This window comes from Syngnathus floridae, chromosome 4 (assembly GCF_059516105.1).
Source record: "Syngnathus floridae isolate MCC-2025c chromosome 4, RoL_Sflo_1.0, whole genome shotgun sequence".
Classification (NCBI taxonomy): Eukaryota; Metazoa; Chordata; class Actinopteri; order Syngnathiformes; family Syngnathidae; genus Syngnathus; species Syngnathus floridae.
In genome coordinates, this window is record NC_142416.1 from 20,009,055 (window position 1) to 20,023,950 (window position 14,896).

The 14,896-nt window shown below is 51.6% G+C and overlaps 3 protein-coding genes across 12 annotated transcripts; 2 read left to right on the top strand and 1 right to left on the bottom strand.

The window, feature by feature from the left end:
• The first annotated feature begins 834 nt into the window (after positions 1-834).
• akt3b (AKT serine/threonine kinase 3b) lies at positions 835-7,282 on the top strand. The gene is made up of 14 exons (XM_088372595.1): positions 835-1,176; positions 2,474-2,685; positions 2,797-2,922; positions 3,041-3,152; positions 3,226-3,370; positions 3,482-3,613; positions 3,747-3,812; positions 3,895-3,963; positions 4,064-4,186; positions 4,273-4,401; positions 4,704-4,918; positions 5,022-5,109; positions 5,191-5,293; positions 5,363-7,282. The coding sequence occupies exons 2-14, from the start codon at positions 2,640-2,642 to the stop codon at positions 5,446-5,448; spliced, it is 1,440 nt and encodes a 479-aa protein (XP_088228721.1). The 5' UTR covers positions 835-1,176; positions 2,474-2,639; the 3' UTR covers positions 5,449-7,282.
• Positions 7,283-7,811: 529 nt separating this feature from the next.
• pus10 (pseudouridine synthase 10) lies at positions 7,812-11,234 on the bottom strand. Of its 10 annotated transcripts, XM_088372588.1 has the most exons (18): positions 11,095-11,234; positions 10,742-10,870; positions 10,457-10,672; positions 10,296-10,382; positions 10,192-10,226; positions 10,007-10,121; positions 9,854-9,915; positions 9,740-9,785; positions 9,616-9,680; positions 9,468-9,553; positions 9,265-9,390; positions 9,135-9,191; positions 8,977-9,053; positions 8,850-8,905; positions 8,645-8,762; positions 8,429-8,571; positions 8,255-8,354; positions 7,812-8,173 (listed from the first exon to the last, which is right to left on the bottom strand). In XM_088372588.1, exons 2-18 carry the CDS (start codon positions 10,865-10,867, stop codon positions 8,135-8,137), a joined length of 1,554 nt encoding a protein of 517 aa, XP_088228714.1. In that variant the 5' UTR covers positions 10,868-10,870; positions 11,095-11,234; the 3' UTR covers positions 7,812-8,134. The 10 variants fall into 10 exon arrangements, with proteins under 10 accessions (XP_088228714.1, XP_088228713.1, XP_088228712.1 ...); XM_088372587.1 differs by having other exon boundaries at positions 9,265-9,553; positions 9,854-9,913; XM_088372586.1 differs by having other exon boundaries at positions 8,977-9,191.
• A 379-nt stretch (positions 11,235-11,613) lies between these two features.
• Positions 11,614-14,678, top strand: cct4 (chaperonin containing TCP1, subunit 4 (delta)). Its single transcript, XM_088372591.1, has 13 exons — positions 11,614-11,919; positions 12,049-12,101; positions 12,165-12,254; positions 12,328-12,436; positions 12,533-12,797; positions 12,859-12,991; positions 13,071-13,210; positions 13,318-13,414; positions 13,522-13,632; positions 13,711-13,841; positions 14,075-14,309; positions 14,388-14,501; positions 14,578-14,678. Exons 1-13 carry the CDS (start codon positions 11,802-11,804, stop codon positions 14,590-14,592), a joined length of 1,611 nt encoding a protein of 536 aa, XP_088228717.1. The 5' UTR covers positions 11,614-11,801; the 3' UTR covers positions 14,593-14,678.
• Positions 14,679-14,896: the final 218 nt, after the last annotated feature.

Genomic DNA, 14,896 nt, shown 5'->3' on the forward strand with positions numbered 1-14,896 from the left:
TTGCGAATGTCAACAAATCCAAAAATTCTTATTAGACATTTGGTGCAGTTCTAATCAGCACTTAATTCACTTAAAATGTTTTCCGTAGGGCTTCCTGAGAAGTGATTTGCGCATCAACCCAATTAACAGATTCATGATTTTCTATACGTCCACTTCTTTCATACATCCAACTTGCACGCGTGCATATTTGTTTGTTGTTGTTTATCCAGGCAAGCTTTTTGTCACCTTTGTGTTAATCATTGTTGAATAACAACTTGAAAGTAACAATGTGTAGTGTTGTTGATGCACGCCTGCAGCCACACTGAGAGCAGGTTTGCCAAACAAAGAGGCCATTCACATTAGAGGAGGAGGGGGCTGGAGAGGATGACTGGGGGGGGGGGGGGGTGTAGATTTTGGTAAGCCCAAAAGTACAATGATGACTAAAATACTGGAAATTTTGTTGTGATTTTTCAAGTCATATTGTAATGATAAAAGTTCTCTGCAGATGAGAAAAATCAGCAACACAAACACACACATGCGCAAACAAACACACACGCTCACGCGTACACACAACAAAAGCCAGGGACCAACAAAAGCCCAAGATGCCATGAGGAGAGCGATGCTGCCTTCACGTACACACTGTAAAGCCCCCACTTCACTCGAATCGAACCGTTTAGCGCGAGAGTAAATCATGATTACTCCGTTACCATCGGTAGGCGCTTGCTTGTGAACATTCTCTGGGAACTTGACGCCTTTTAATGTAGAAATATACACGAACTAAGCCCAGTTTAAGTTGTTTTGAGATGGGCCTAGTAGTCAGACGTCCAACAGCTGGCGAAGGCATCAGCATCAGCAGCCCTTCCCGGTGGGTCAGATCTGGCTGGCTGCTCGTGACGTGCCGACTGAACCGAGCAGAGCCGAGACGAGCCGAGTCTAGCCGAACCGAGCAGGAGCAATTTTTTTTCCTAGCGGAGCAGCGGCGGAGGGACACGAGCGGCGTTTGTCTGTGTGTGTGTCCGTTTGTCCTCCGCCGCCGCCTCACTCTCCCCGTCTGTCCGTTTCGGGACTCGCGACCGGCGGCTATGGATCCGTCCACCTCCTGCTCTCGCCACTGAGGGACCGTCGGATGCTCGAGCGGCCGTCGTGGCGGAGGGGGAGGACTGGGAGGGGGCATCCCGGTCGTTCTTCGACCACCAGGTGAGACGCCCGTGGCGACCGTGTCGCCCGACAAGGGCCGCCGTCCTCCCGGGCGCAAAGGAAGGAAAGAGGAAAGGAAGGAAGGAAGGAAGGCGGCCAGGGAGGCGGCTCTCGGTCTCCTCGTGTCGGGGCCGTGTGAGGAGGAGCAGACGTTGGGATTTTTTTTTTGAGGGGGGTAAGGAAGGGAGAGGAGGGCCGGTTGTGGCGGGTGGGAAGCGAGGTTAGCACGCTAGGCTAGCTGCTCAGCTGCGGTTAGCGGGGCTCGCTGGTCGGCCGCCCTGGGAGGGAGGATGCTGCCCGTTATCTCGAGGGGGATGGAAGGGAAGGGCAGGGGAGGGCGAGTCGCGGCCTCGCCATGGCCCCCCCTACCCGCTATAATTGTCACGGCTATTACAAGCACGTCTCGAATAAAGATGAAGGCGGCATCGCCGCCACTTTAGCATCCGTTAGCATCCCCCCACGCCCCTCCTCCCGCTAGCATCCTCCGCTCGAATCCCCGAACCTAAGGCAACCTAACGCCCGGCGAACCCCATGCCGCCTCCTGCACCGCACGTAAAACGCCGAGCGGGTGGCTTTCTAACCGTTCGCCGTTGCCCGGCAGACATTTATTTGCTCGCCTTGGCAAGAACATGGAAGTGCGCCTAGCGGATGTTGTTATGTAACAAATAAATGACACCACACACGCCCTTGAAACAAAAGCTCTGGTTCCATTTGTTTGTTTGCTTGTACGTGTGATGGACGCGCAGCACCGGGGCCGGTGGATTAGAACCATCCTGCTTGGGTGGAGCGGGTCCGTCCGTGGGGTCGCGACTCAGGAAGCGCATCACCGGCTGCTTGGCCATTGTGTCGGGTTTGTTGTCTACCACTGGAGGATCATGAAGCGGCATTAGATGAGCGGCCGGAGCACATTTTGGGAGATTGATCGAACCCTTATTTATTCCGCTAAAGCAAATGAGAACCGATTCTTGTTGGCAATGTTGACCTGGCTGCAGAATAAGCAAGCAAAAATAAAAGTAGCCACATCACAAGAGTTCCCCAATAAAACAGTCCGTATGTGCAATGGTTACTCAGACCTAAGGCACTAAGAATTTTTGTTAATGCCCTGCATGCAAAGGAGCACGCCCAGAAAGATGAATCAAAAGGTGGAGGAGGACTTGAGGGAAGAAAGAAAAGAGAAAAATGTGGAAGACACATGGGAAGGAGAGAGGGAGGGCAACGGAGGAGACCGGAAGTGTGTTGCGGTCCCCCGCAAAAGGAAGCAATCCGCTGACCTCGGCTTTGTTTTGTTTCCTTCCAGGCTGACTCACCAGGGCAGCGTCTGACCACAGAAGAAGAGGAGTGGAACAGGAGAAAAGAAAGGAAGGAAACGAGGAGGCAGGAGAGAGAGAGCGAAGGTGACGAGAAGGCGGCGAGGACGGGCCCTCAACCTGGGAGAATCTGTGACGAAGAGGAGGCGCGCCACCATGAGCGACCAGAACGTTGTCAAAGAAGGATGGGTACAAAAAAGAGGTGAGCAATTTGTAAACCATAATCTTCCATTTTTAAAAAGCCAATCCCTCCGTACAAGGATGAAACTTGCCCAAAAAAAAAAAAAAAACGTGCGACATTTTGTGTGCGCAGGCGAGTACATCAAGAACTGGCGTCCTCGCTACTTCCTGCTGAAGACGGACGGCTCCTTCATCGGCTACAAAGACAAACCGCAGGATTCGGACCTGGCTTACCCGCTCAATAACTTCTCAGTAGCAAGTGAGACGCTGCCCCACTCGTTCTGAAGTTCTGCCAGAGAAATTTGCATTTTTTTGTTCGAATTATACACGTGGAGCATGCAGCGCTACATTGGGGTTAGCTCGCTCTTTGTTTTCAGAATGTCAGCTCATGAAGACGGAGCGTCCCAAACCCAACACCTTCATCATCCGCTGTCTGCAGTGGACCACCGTCATCGAGAGGACTTTCCACGTGGACACGCCGGACGAAAGGTCAGCCTTTCCTCGAAATTAAAAAGAAAGACGAGCGACGCTAACGCCACGGCGCCCTTGACCGAACCGGTAGGGACGAGTGGGCCGAGGCCATCCAGATGGTGGCCGAGTCGCTGGCCAAGCAGGAGGAGGAGGGCATCCTGTGCAGCCCCACCTCACAAATCGAGAACGTCAACGAGGAGGAGATGGACACCTCCATCAGCCACTACAAACGGAAGGTTTGTCTCCACTGTTTCAAAGTCACATTGTTATGATAGAGATAAAAAAAAAATGTCTCCCCAACGGAGTCCCACACAGTTTTTGAAGCTCTTTTCAACCTGATCCTGCAGACAATGAATGACTTTGACTATCTGAAGCTTCTGGGCAAGGGAACTTTTGGCAAAGTCATCCTGGTGCGCGAGAAGGCCAGCGGAACTTACTATGCCATGAAGATCCTCAAGAAGGAAGTCATCATTGCCAAGGTAGGGAGAGGGAGGGGCTGTGCAATTTACTACGTGGACTACGGTCAGATTTTTTTCCCCCTGAAACGAGGAATGACTGTGTCCGATTACTTACGGTAATTACGCACTCGCTGACACTTTTACTTCGCCACAGGACGAAGTCGCCCACACGCTCACAGAAAGTCGGGTCCTAAAAAACACTCGGCATCCATTCCTAACGGTGAGTGTCGTGGCGGCGCCCCGTCGGTCGTCCAAAACGAAACAAAGTATCAAGTCATGTGCTCTTTGTCACACTGCCGCAGTCTCTCAAGTACTCCTTCCAGACCAAGGACCGCCTCTGCTTCGTCATGGAGTACGTCAACGGAGGAGAGGTCAGAATGGGATCGTTGGCTTGTGTCACATGACTTACACGTCACATGATGCGAGCCCCGCCTGGTTCGTTTCTTCCCTCAAAGTCTTTCTTCTCCGCAGCTCTTTTTCCACCTGTCACGGGAACGAGTGTTTTCCGAGGACCGCACGCGATTCTACGGCGCCGAGATCGTCTCCGCTCTGGACTACCTGCATTCGGCCAAGATCGTCTACCGGGACCTCAAGGTGGCGCTCCGCCCGACAATCGTCTCCAGCGTTTTTTTTCCAAATGTGACACGGGAGCTTCTTGTGTTTGTGTTGCACGGGAGCAGCTGGAGAACCTGATGTTGGACAAAGACGGACACATCAAGATCACCGACTTCGGCCTGTGCAAAGAAGGCATCACCGACACGGCCACCATGAAGACGTTCTGCGGCACGCCTGAGTATCTGGCGCCTGAGGTCAGCAAAGTGCACTTGCCAAACGAAGCTTCACCTATTTGCAGATTTTTTTTTTGGGGGGGGGGGGGGCAACACCCGTTTTAGTTGAGGTTCAGCTGTGTTTTCCAAAGAGAGAAAAACATTTCACATATTTTCCAGTTTGCTTCAACAGGTCTGTATTATTTTCAGGTTGTATAGTTTGAAGTTGTAATGTCACTATCAACCACTGGATGGCAGACATAGTTGGGCTTGTCTCTATACTCGGGTGTCGGCCGAATCATTTGCGGATTCGAATTTGCCGAACTTGCCGATTTGCGGGACAGGTGTTGGAGGACAACGACTACGGCCGCGCGGTGGACTGGTGGGGCTTGGGCGTGGTGACGTACGAGATGATGTGCGGCCGGCTGCCCTTCTACAACCAGGACCACGAGAAGCTCTTTGAGCTCATCCTCATGGAAGAGATCAAGTTCCCGCGCACGCTGTCGGCCGACGCCAAGTCGCTGCTCTCCGGCCTCCTCATCAAGGACCCCAACAAGCGGTGAGAAAGCTCCTCTTCTCATTCTCCTTTCCTCTTCTTCTTCCCATCCTTTCTTCCCCCACTTCATCTCCACCGCCACTCATTTCCTCATCAATATGTTCAGGCTGGGCGGGGGACCGGACGACGCCAAGGAGATCATGCGACACAGTTTCTTTGTCACCGTCGACTGGCAGGACGTCTATGACAAGAAGGTGAGACCGCTTCCGTCTCGCGTGTCGTCCACATTTGTCCACAAAACTGATCTTTGTTTGCTGGCCATGCCTCCCTCGCAGATGGTCCCGCCCTTCCAGCCTCAGGTGAGCTCCGAGACGGACACGCGCTACTTTGACGAAGAGTTCACGGCGCAGACCATCACCATCACGCCACCGGAGAAATGTGAGGGACCCTTCTAGTCTTGTCCACTTGAAATGCTCGGTCGCTAACGTGCGTGTTTTTGTCCCGCAGACGACGAGGACGGCATGGACGCCGCAGACAACGAGCGGCGGCCTCACTTCCCGCAGTTCTCCTACTCGGCCAGCGGGCGGGAGTGAGCGCGCGCCCCCCCTCTCGTCCCGACCCGAACCCTGCCCTAAACCCACCCCGCCTGCCTCCTTTCCACCGGCGGCCATTTTGAGGAAAACACGTAGCCATTTTAGGGAAAACCAGTACCAGTCTCTCCTCTCTGTTGTCCCGGCGGGCGGGCGGACGGAAGTCGGGAAGTCTCTCGGTGGACTTTAAAGAGTTTTTTTGCACAGTGGGCTCGCTCCCACGCTAAACAGGAGTTGGCCACATTTTTCTGCAGGAGGCCAACTTTGTTCGTATTTATTTTTCTCTCCGTCTCAGTATTACCATCTTCACGGCCATCTTGTCCTCCTCGTCCTTGTGGTGATGATCGCCCCCCCCCTATTTTTTTCCCCGTTATTGCACTTGCGTCGGAAGCCGAAGATGACGACGAGACGCTTTTTTCTTATTTTCCCGGGAACAAAGCACCAAAAACGTTGCCTTACGTGTGCCCACCCTCACCACCGTCGCATCCGCACGCTTTTCGCTTTGTTTTGCTTCGCTCGAGACTAACGTGCATGACTCCCGGTTCGCCCCGACCGTACCGCACGCCAAAACCACATTTCCGTTTGTCGTCATTGCCGTGGAAATGCTTTCGCTAACGGGGACGAGCGTTCCTCTCATCGTTGCTGCTGTGTGACCATCGCCCCCCTCCCCTCTCACGTGTACACATGTGCGTACACACACAATGAGTCATGTACACGACAACATGCACGCATACACACACAGGAATGTACATGTGTACACGCATACAAACATGTAAACATACACAATTTCACAGATACACACACACAGTACATGCAAATACACAGCAGATACACACTTGTACACATTGCCACACAAACGTGTACTTAAACACAAGACTTCTGTGTTTGATTTTTAAAATGCTAATACGCTAACGCTAGCAGGGAGGCATGTTTGGGCAGCGCTTGATTTAAGTTAACCCAGCAGCTTCTCGCCCGCAACGACAATATGGATTTTTACCGCGTTAGTGTAGCGAGGAGGCGCTCGATTTGGCTTGGTCCGGGACCCGACGCGGTTTTTTCAGCGCCAAAACTCAGGAGTTGTGCATCTAGTCTGCCGGAATTCCTATTGTTTGTTATTTTTAAAGGTTAACAAGTTAACGTTAGCGGCAAAAAGAAACAAAGGAAATGAATTAGGGAATCATTACGTTTGCAGAAAAGTGGCGAGTTGGCGCGACACTTGTTTGTTTCGTTCCCAACACACACACACAGACGGACTTGTGGTCGTTTCATTCCGAGGGCGACCAATCACTTTGAGTGCAAATGACGCTTCCAGACGCAGAACTCCGTCTCATTCCAGAAACATTCCCGTGAAATGGCACCGCCCAGTGTCATGTACATAGTTATGCAATACGCTCTTTCTTGTCTTTTTTTTTTTTTTGTAACCTGTCTGTCGCCATGGAGATGGACCTCACCCCCGTCCCATCTCCTCCTCCGTTGCCATGCTGTTGCTGCCAGCGACCATTACGACAAGAGGTTGAAAGATTCAAAAAGAAAAAGAAGTGGCAACTTTTTTTTTTTTTTTCCCGCGGGTTTTCGCCATCCTCTCTTGAGTCCCTTTCCTGTTTTTCTTTAATTTGTTGAGCTGGTAAAAAATGAAAAGCACCTCTGTAAAAGTTGCTGGATACTGAAGATGACGATGGGTTCATTAACTGAAGTCTTTATTTTTCCCTTTAGTTTTGTTTTTGAATGGTTTGTTTTTGTTTTCTTACCAAAACGTTAGAGCAAGAACCCAGTGTTGGACTTGCTTTGCTGTGCTAGTATTTATTTTCAATTAAATTAAAACAAATACATTTCACCACTCTCTTTTTTTACTTCCTTGTTTCTTCACAAATTGCAATCTAATATGACAAAAAAGAAGCCATGAAACACAAATATTTGTGTAACCGACTCACAAATATTAACCTGTTTGTTACTTGATGAGCTTTGTTAACTAATCCTTCCACTGCCAGGCTTTATTTTTGAGCGCAATTATTCGACACTCTGCTTTTATTTTGGCGAATTTCCGGTGGATCCGGAAGTGCCGAGTCGTCAGCGGTGGCGCGACTCTTTAAAAGGGCAAGGTAGCTCACGGTTGAGGTGTGACATGTTTTCATTGCGGCTGCATAATTTTACGGATTATACGGACGACAGCACCCGGCCGGAATGGAGGACAAGGTATTTATTCGATCTTATGGCTGAAATATTTATTTGCTTGTAAGAGCAGAAATTTACGTTTGAAATTGTTCGTTTGTGCCGTAGCTCTTGCGGTGTTTCCAATGACAATAAACAAATCATTTAAAAAATCAAATCTGCAATTCACCGTCGTCTTGCTGCAGTAACAACTTGAGGCAGTTTAATTTAGTCTTTTTAATGGCAGAAAAAACAAGTTTGACACGGCCATTGGACTGTCGCAAGCATGTTATCATGGCGACCTATTAACTAAAAGTCAACCCTCAAAAAAGGGTTACAAAACAAAAAAAAATCTTAGCAACTAAGATTAGTGTCAATTGCAATACCAAAAAAAAAAAAATCACATAGCCCTGAGTAGGAACAACCAATTTGGACCAGACTTAGATTTAACAGGTCTTAACGAGACCTGTTCAGACTCTGTTAATGTCAAGTGGACCTGTTTGGACCGGATCCATTTGGACTGTGCCTGTGTGAGTGCAGTTTAGTCCGGCAGGGCGGGAGGCCAGTCCACGTCGACGGACTGAGGGACAGGACAGAAAGACATGGTTAATGAGAAAAGACGAAAAGGAGGAAGAGACGAGAATCCAGATTTGCGGAGTACCTGTACATCGAGTTCTAGGATATCCGTGTGTGTGTCCAGCAGCTGACACAAGTTTGGTGTAGTACGCCCAAAGTCTCCATGGACAAACTCCTTGATGTAGCTAAGGGGAGCGCTTGAGGAGAACAAAATACAACTGGATCTCAAGTTGGGAGGCGACAGCGCGCAAGAGGATACGTCCCGGCCTGCGTCTTGAGGCTGAGTCGGAAGTGGTGCTCGTCCAGCAAGCTGGCGTTCATGCTGTGGATCAGCCGCTGGCGCACCGCCAAGGTGCGACGGTGCAGAACCCTCAGAGGGGTCTTCTGGTCTATCGTCAGGTCCTTCAGGGACAAAAGAGATAGCACACGTCAATGCCGGATGATTGTAGTCGATCTAGCAAAACAAAATGTCCACCTTGATTTGGTTGATGAAGGCGATGTCGTCTTTCTGGATGGACTTTTGCGTCCAAACCAACGCCTGGTAGGACTTAGTCTTCTCCTCCTCGCCCTCCTTCATACGACTCATGGCATCTCTACAGGCGCCAACATTTGGACAAAAGTATTGGGTCACCTCCGGGGAAGTGGATCGTCAGAGAATTTCTATCGTCGTCGGTTTGTACCTGCTGACCATCTGCAGATCTCGGACTCGGATCTTCTCCGAAGACGCGTTGATGAGCTGCAACACAGGATTGTGGACATCACGGCGGCAAAGACACACACACACACACATGGTAGGTGACGCCGCACCTGCTGCACGCTCTTCATGTCCTCCTCGCTCAGTTTGCTCTTGCGCGGGTTCAGCAGCTCCAGCGCAAACGGTCGACCTGGAAGACCACGAGGAGACGGAGGAGTGGTCGTCATGGTGACGATGATACGAGGAAGGCAGCGTGTTTGTCGCTGATTACCATTTCCCAGCGTGCGGACGTCCACGTCTTCACGGCCAGATGACGAGAAATTAAACCCTGCCCCCAAAAAGACAAAGTTGCCATTACGGCCGGCGACCTCCATCTTGCGAACAATTGTCGCCAGGTTAACCTTGCGCTCCGAAGGCGGCGAGCACGGGCGCGGCGATGAGCTCCTCCACGGACGACTCCATCCGTCGCTGGCCGTCGATGAGCCACGGCGTCTGCGGCAAACTGCGGCAGAACTTATTGTAGCGCCCTGATGGACGCCGTGCAAAAAATGCCACATCAGCAAAAAAGAAAATTGCGCCGCGCTTGACGTATCCCGCCACGTACCAGCCACAAAGACGGACACGTGGACGCACTGGATGTCCTGCGGCGTGCAGCTGCTGCCCGGACGGGACGGCGGGCACGGCGAGTGTCTGACAAACAAAGCGGTTGCTTTTTGTTCACGCAACTTTTTCTTCTTCAAGGCGGGACTTACTTGATGAATTTGCTGTCCGGAATCTTCTCCAGCGCTTTCACCACCGCCATCCGAGTAAACACGGACTGCAAACGCACACGTCTTGTCACCAACCATTTGTCAGCGACGCCGCTTGCCAGCTCACCTGTTTGTTCTTGGTGGCTTTGAAGCAGTCGGGACAAGTCGACGCACTAAAAGAAAAAAGTCTCGTCATCGTTCCGGCTCAAAGCGTTGCCACGGTAACGGGTTCGCAACTCACAGGAAGTGGCAGTCGGCGTCCGTTTCCGGGTGAGTGAAACCCACGCTGACCTCCAGCGCACTCTCAAAACACAAACACACCAATTTTAGCCACAATCATTTTTTTAGCCGCGTTGACAATTTAAAATGCCGTTCTGTCCAATGCGCCCCTCACCTTGGTAGCCACGGCAACGCCGGCCAGCTCCTGGGCCAGCAGGTCCTGCATGATCCACTTGAAAGCTTCCTTCACCTGGATGACATCATCGCGGCCCAGCACGCAGCATTTGGCTCTGGCGGGTCACGCGACAGTTCATCCAAATCGTCAAGTCATCGTTTGCCACGATAAAAGTTTGCCGTTACCTCACTTGATCCTTCACATGAAGCCAACACGAATGCTGCGGATTCAAACGGGCATCAACAACATAACAGTAGCAAGCATGTGAAGCCTTAGCAACGACACTGACCTCGCGGACGCACATCTGAGCAGGCAACGAGATGGACAGCACCAAAGTGTCCACTTGGTACTTTTCCTTTCTGACGGTGTCGGCGATCTGTCAAGACAAGCTTCTTTCATTTTATTATCAATCAAAATTGATAAATTATACCATTTGTGCGCAGGTGTCACCTGCACAGCCTGGCTGACGTCGCTGAGATGCTGGAGGACGCCCAAGCACACCACGCACACGCCCGGCTCCTCCGCCGGCTCCTCCAGTTTGCTTCTTTTGCTGGCCGGTTCGAACTCTGCGGCATTCTGAGAGCTGTTCTTTTCCTCCTGTGTCGACTCGGACGATGTGCCGTCCTCTGAGGCGTTCATGAAAGCTCGAAGCTCCTTGAGCGTTTCCTGTTGAGGAGCAAACACCTGGATGAAACTGGTCTAGTCGGTGCAAGGGTGAATTTCCGACTCCCTCACCGGTGGTGTGTGCCTATAGGCGTCCGGGACTCCGATGCAGCAGAACCTGAGAACGCAGCGAGCACAGCAACCTGAGGCCAAGAGCTTCTTGATGATCTCCTTATCCTTCTGCTTCAGGGGCAACATCTCCTGTTCACACAGCAGAACACAACACCAGAGAATTCCACGTGCACCCAATTCACATTAGGATTTGAATCTTGACAACACTTGAAATGTTGATTTTTGTCAATCGGGTTCATTGCACGATTCTGACGTCACGAATTGTTTTGACGCGCAAAGACGCAACTCGTGCAGTGCGGCATGTGTGCGTCACACCGGCGGCTAAAGTAGCTTAGCTTTTAACACATACTGACCCAAGTGCACGCTCAGCAGCGATTAGGAGACAAAATAAATAGAACACTTATTTGGCAAGTGATCCCTATCAAATAAAGTTGTCTGCTAACATGCTAAGGTAATTCAAAACTGCTTCCGTTCCTTGCGGTTCACATCGAGCAGGATTAGTAATCAAACCCAGAGCAGCTCGTTTTCATTCACATGTGATTCTGTACTTGCACACAAAATGGGCTTCATAAAAATGTATTTCTAGGACATCCAGACTTTTACAAACAATTTTAAACATTGCTACAGCAGATAATGCGTAGTATTGCCCAGGGCTCGGTATTTCTTTCTAATCGTTACATGAAGGATATTTACTGTATTTAGAAGTTAATCGAGTGAAACATTTGTGACAAATGATGTAATTTATCACCACTTGTTTTCTTTATTTTATGTTTCGTAGTTACTTTTTGTTTTTTTTCGGTTTACATGTCTGAACAAAGCATTAAATTCAATCCGATGCAATCATTTGTTTCGATGCTCAGCAAGTACTGTCTGCTGACGTCATCTTTGCGCGCCCTCTTCTCAGCTTCCCCGGGCGTCTCTGGAAGCTTCTGAAATCGGTCCATTCGACGTTTGATAATCCTTCTCCATCTCAAGGCAAGACTCGACATCCAGTCCCGGGGACTCATCGGTCCTGTTGTGAGCGTCCCCTTCGACATTTTCCATCGAGTATAACATCGCGATGCCCGAAATGATGGCTATGCCGAAGGCTTCCAATGGAGGCATCTACAAAGGAGGGGCGTACGTGGACCGCGACAAGCCGGCTCAGATCCGCTACAGCAACATCTCTGCTGCCAAAGGTAGTTAAAATTGTTGATTTTGAAAATTGTAATTCATGTAAATCAATTTTCGGTAGTGAAATGAATTGAATCTTTTAATAACCACTTTTATCGCTCATGAATAATTAATCATGTTGAATCATGTGACAGCGGTGGCCGACGCCATCAGAACCAGCCTTGGGCCCAAAGGAATGGACAAGATGGTCAGTGAAGGCATCACCTCAACTCTTCTGCACCACGCCCTCCACTAACCTCTTTGTCTTCAGATCCAGGATGAGAAAGGCGACGTGACCATCACCAACGACGGGGCCACCATCTTGAAGCAGATGCAGGTCCTGCACCCAGCCGCCAAAATGGTACGTTCCGCCCCGAGGCATCGTCCAGCTCCCGTTGGCGTGCCCTTCTAACGGGTGTCTGTCTGCGTTGCAGCTGGTAGAGCTATCCAAAGCGCAAGACATCGAGGCGGGCGACGGCACAACGTCGGTGGTGGTCATCGCTGGCGCTCTCCTTGACTCCTGCTCCAAACTGCTCCAAAAAGGTCAGAATTGAAAGAGTGGAATGGTCCATTTTGATCTTGTCGCTGTTATGGTATCGGCAGGATGATCTCTAACACGTCTTCCAAAACGGGTCACAGGCATCCACCCCACCACCATCTCAGAGTCGTTCCAGAAGGCGGTGGACAAAGGCGTGGAGGTGCTGACGGCCATGAGCAGGCCGGTGGAGCTGAGCGACCGCGAGACGCTGCTCAACAGCGCCACCACGTCACTTTGCTCCAAGGTGGTGTCGCAGTACTCCAGCCTGCTGGCGCCCATGAGCGTGGACGCCGTCATGCGCGTCATCGACCCTGCCACCGCCACCGGCGTTGACCTGCAGGACATTAAAGTCACCAGGAAGCTCGGGTAAGGCGCGCCTGCACCCTTTTTTTGTGACCACATGTGATGGCGAAGTCTCGGGTTTCAGGGGCACCATTGACGACTGCGAGCTGGTGGACGGGCTGGTTCTGACCCAGAGGGTGGCGAGCGCCGGCGTCAGTCGAGTGGAGAAGGCCAAGATCGGCCTGATCCAGTTCTGCTTATCTCCGCCCAAAACGGATGTGAGTGCCCTCCGGCGTGCGCGGCCGTCCCGTGTCAAGGCGTTGACGCCATCTTTTGTTTTGTTGGCGCCCGCGGCAGATGGACAACCAGATCGTGGTGTCGGACTACGCTCAGATGGACCGCGTGCTGCGTGAGGAGCGCGCGTACATCCTCAACATGGTCAAGCAGATCAAGAAGGCCGGCTGCAACGTGCTACTCATCCAGAAGTCCATCCTCAGGTAACAAGTCGATCAATTGTGAGTTATAATGACTCAATCCGCTCTCATCGCCGTTGATGAATTTGATGAGCGTTTTAATTACGAGGCTAACGCCGGCGTCACGACAGGGATGCCCTGAGCGACCTGGGGCTGCACTTCCTCAACAAGATGAAGATCATGGTGGTGAAGGAGATCGAGAGGGAGGAAATCGAGTTCATCTGCAAGGTGAGCAGCGATTAACGGTCAAGCAGAAATTAAAAGTTGAGCTTTTGAAATGTTTTGTTTTGCATGGGAGCTTTCCTTTCTAGGTCTAACGCTTTTTGTCTTGTCAGACCCTCGGCACCAAGCCCATCGCCCACATTGACCACTTTGTTCCCGAGATGCTGGGCGCCGCCGAGATGGTGGAGGAGGTCAACCTGGACGGCTCGGGCAAGCTCATCAAGGTGCGGGCGGGCGGGCGGGCGGCAAAAGGGTGAGCCGCGTCGCTGGACATTGCTTGTAACCAAGCGGGCCTTCCTCAGATCACGGGCTGCGCCAACCCCGGCAAGACGGTGAGCATCGTGGTGAGGGGTTCCAACAAGCTGGTGCTGGAAGAGGCCGAGAGGTCCATCCACGACGCCCTCTGCGTCATCCGGTGCCTGGTCAAAAGGAGGTATGTCCTTTTGCGCACGCTAACGATTTGAGAAATCCTCCTTCAAAGGCGCCCCAGCGCATTTCCTTGGCGCTGGGGCGTAACAAGTGGAGGTATATTAATGTCGACGCGCTCCCGTTTGTTCTCGCCCGGCTGTCACGTCAGCCGGGCGAGGAAGGGGGCGCTCGCACACGTCAACTTGCCCAGCCGTGTGTCGTTCCTCTGTAACGCAAAATGTCTGCCCGTCCCCGCAGAGCTCTGATTGCCGGCGGCGGCGCCCCCGAGATCGAGCTGGCGGTGCGGCTGGCCGAGTACTCGCGCACGCTCGCCGGCATGGAGGCGTACTGCGTGCGGGCGTACGCCGACGCCCTGGAGGTGATCCCCTCCACGCTGGCCGAGAACGCCGGCCTCAACCCCATCTGCACCGTCACCGAATTGCGCAACAGGCACGCGCAGGGAGACAAGATGGCCGGCATCAACGTGCGCAAGGTGATTATGTCAACCCGAAATATAGCCACTGTTGACGTCTCCGCCCCTGGATGGTTGTTGACGGCACGTTTGCCTCAGGGCGGCATCTCCAACATCCTGGAGGAGCTGGTGGTGCAGCCGCTACTGGTGTCCATCAGCGCGCTCACCTTGGCCACCGAGACGGTGCGGAGCATCCTCAAGATCGACGACGTGGTACGACCGAGCCCCTCCTTCGCGCCACATTTACATTCCGTACTTGAGTCGATCATTGTTGTGTTCTTTTTTGCAGGTCAACACCCGATAATTAGGCGCCAACCATTCACCCAACTTGCCCAGGCTCTTGATATGTTGCCTAAGTTAATAAAATTCTTTGTTTGTGGAACTACACAAGTGCCTCTGTTTTTTTGGGGGGTTTTTTGGTAACATCTTCATTTTCTGACAAATGAAAGTGAGCTCAGGAAACAAATGAGGGGATGAGCATCCTTTTGTGATGACGTCATGACAGAGTTGTAAAATTCACAAAAAATCAATTATTCTCATCTCAATAATGTTGAGACGTTTGAAAAATACAATTACGTTTCATACAACCCTTCGAAAATGGAGAAATA

Bases quoted from the DNA above. Each gene is read 5' to 3' on its own strand.
- akt3b (XM_088372595.1), top strand. From the start codon at position 2,640: ATGAGCGACCAGAACGTTGTCAAAGAAGGATGGGTACAAAAAAGAG. The intron at 2,923-3,040 runs GTGAGACGCTGC...CTTTGTTTTCAG, and splicing joins CAATAACTTCTCAGTAGCAA to AATGTCAGCTCATGAAGACG. The intron at 3,964-4,063 runs GTCAGAATGGGA...TCTTCTCCGCAG, and splicing joins AGTACGTCAACGGAGGAGAG to CTCTTTTTCCACCTGTCACG.
- pus10 (XM_088372578.1), bottom strand. From the start codon at position 10,867: ATGTTGCCCCTGAAGCAGAAGGATAAGGAGATCATCAAGAAGCTCTTG. The intron at 8,906-8,976 runs GTGCGGCGTCAC...CCTGTGTTGCAG, and splicing joins ACATGAAGAGCGTGCAGCAG to CTCATCAACGCGTCTTCGGA. The intron at 8,763-8,849 runs GTACAAACCGAC...TGGCGCCTGTAG, and splicing joins GATCTGCAGATGGTCAGCAG to AGATGCCATGAGTCGTATGA.
- cct4 (XM_088372591.1), top strand. From the start codon at position 11,802: ATGCCCGAAATGATGGCTATGCCGAAGGCTTCCAATGGAGGCATCTAC. The intron at 12,437-12,532 runs GTCAGAATTGAA...AACGGGTCACAG, and splicing joins CTCCAAACTGCTCCAAAAAG to GCATCCACCCCACCACCATC. The intron at 12,992-13,070 runs GTGAGTGCCCTC...CGCCCGCGGCAG, and splicing joins TATCTCCGCCCAAAACGGAT to ATGGACAACCAGATCGTGGT.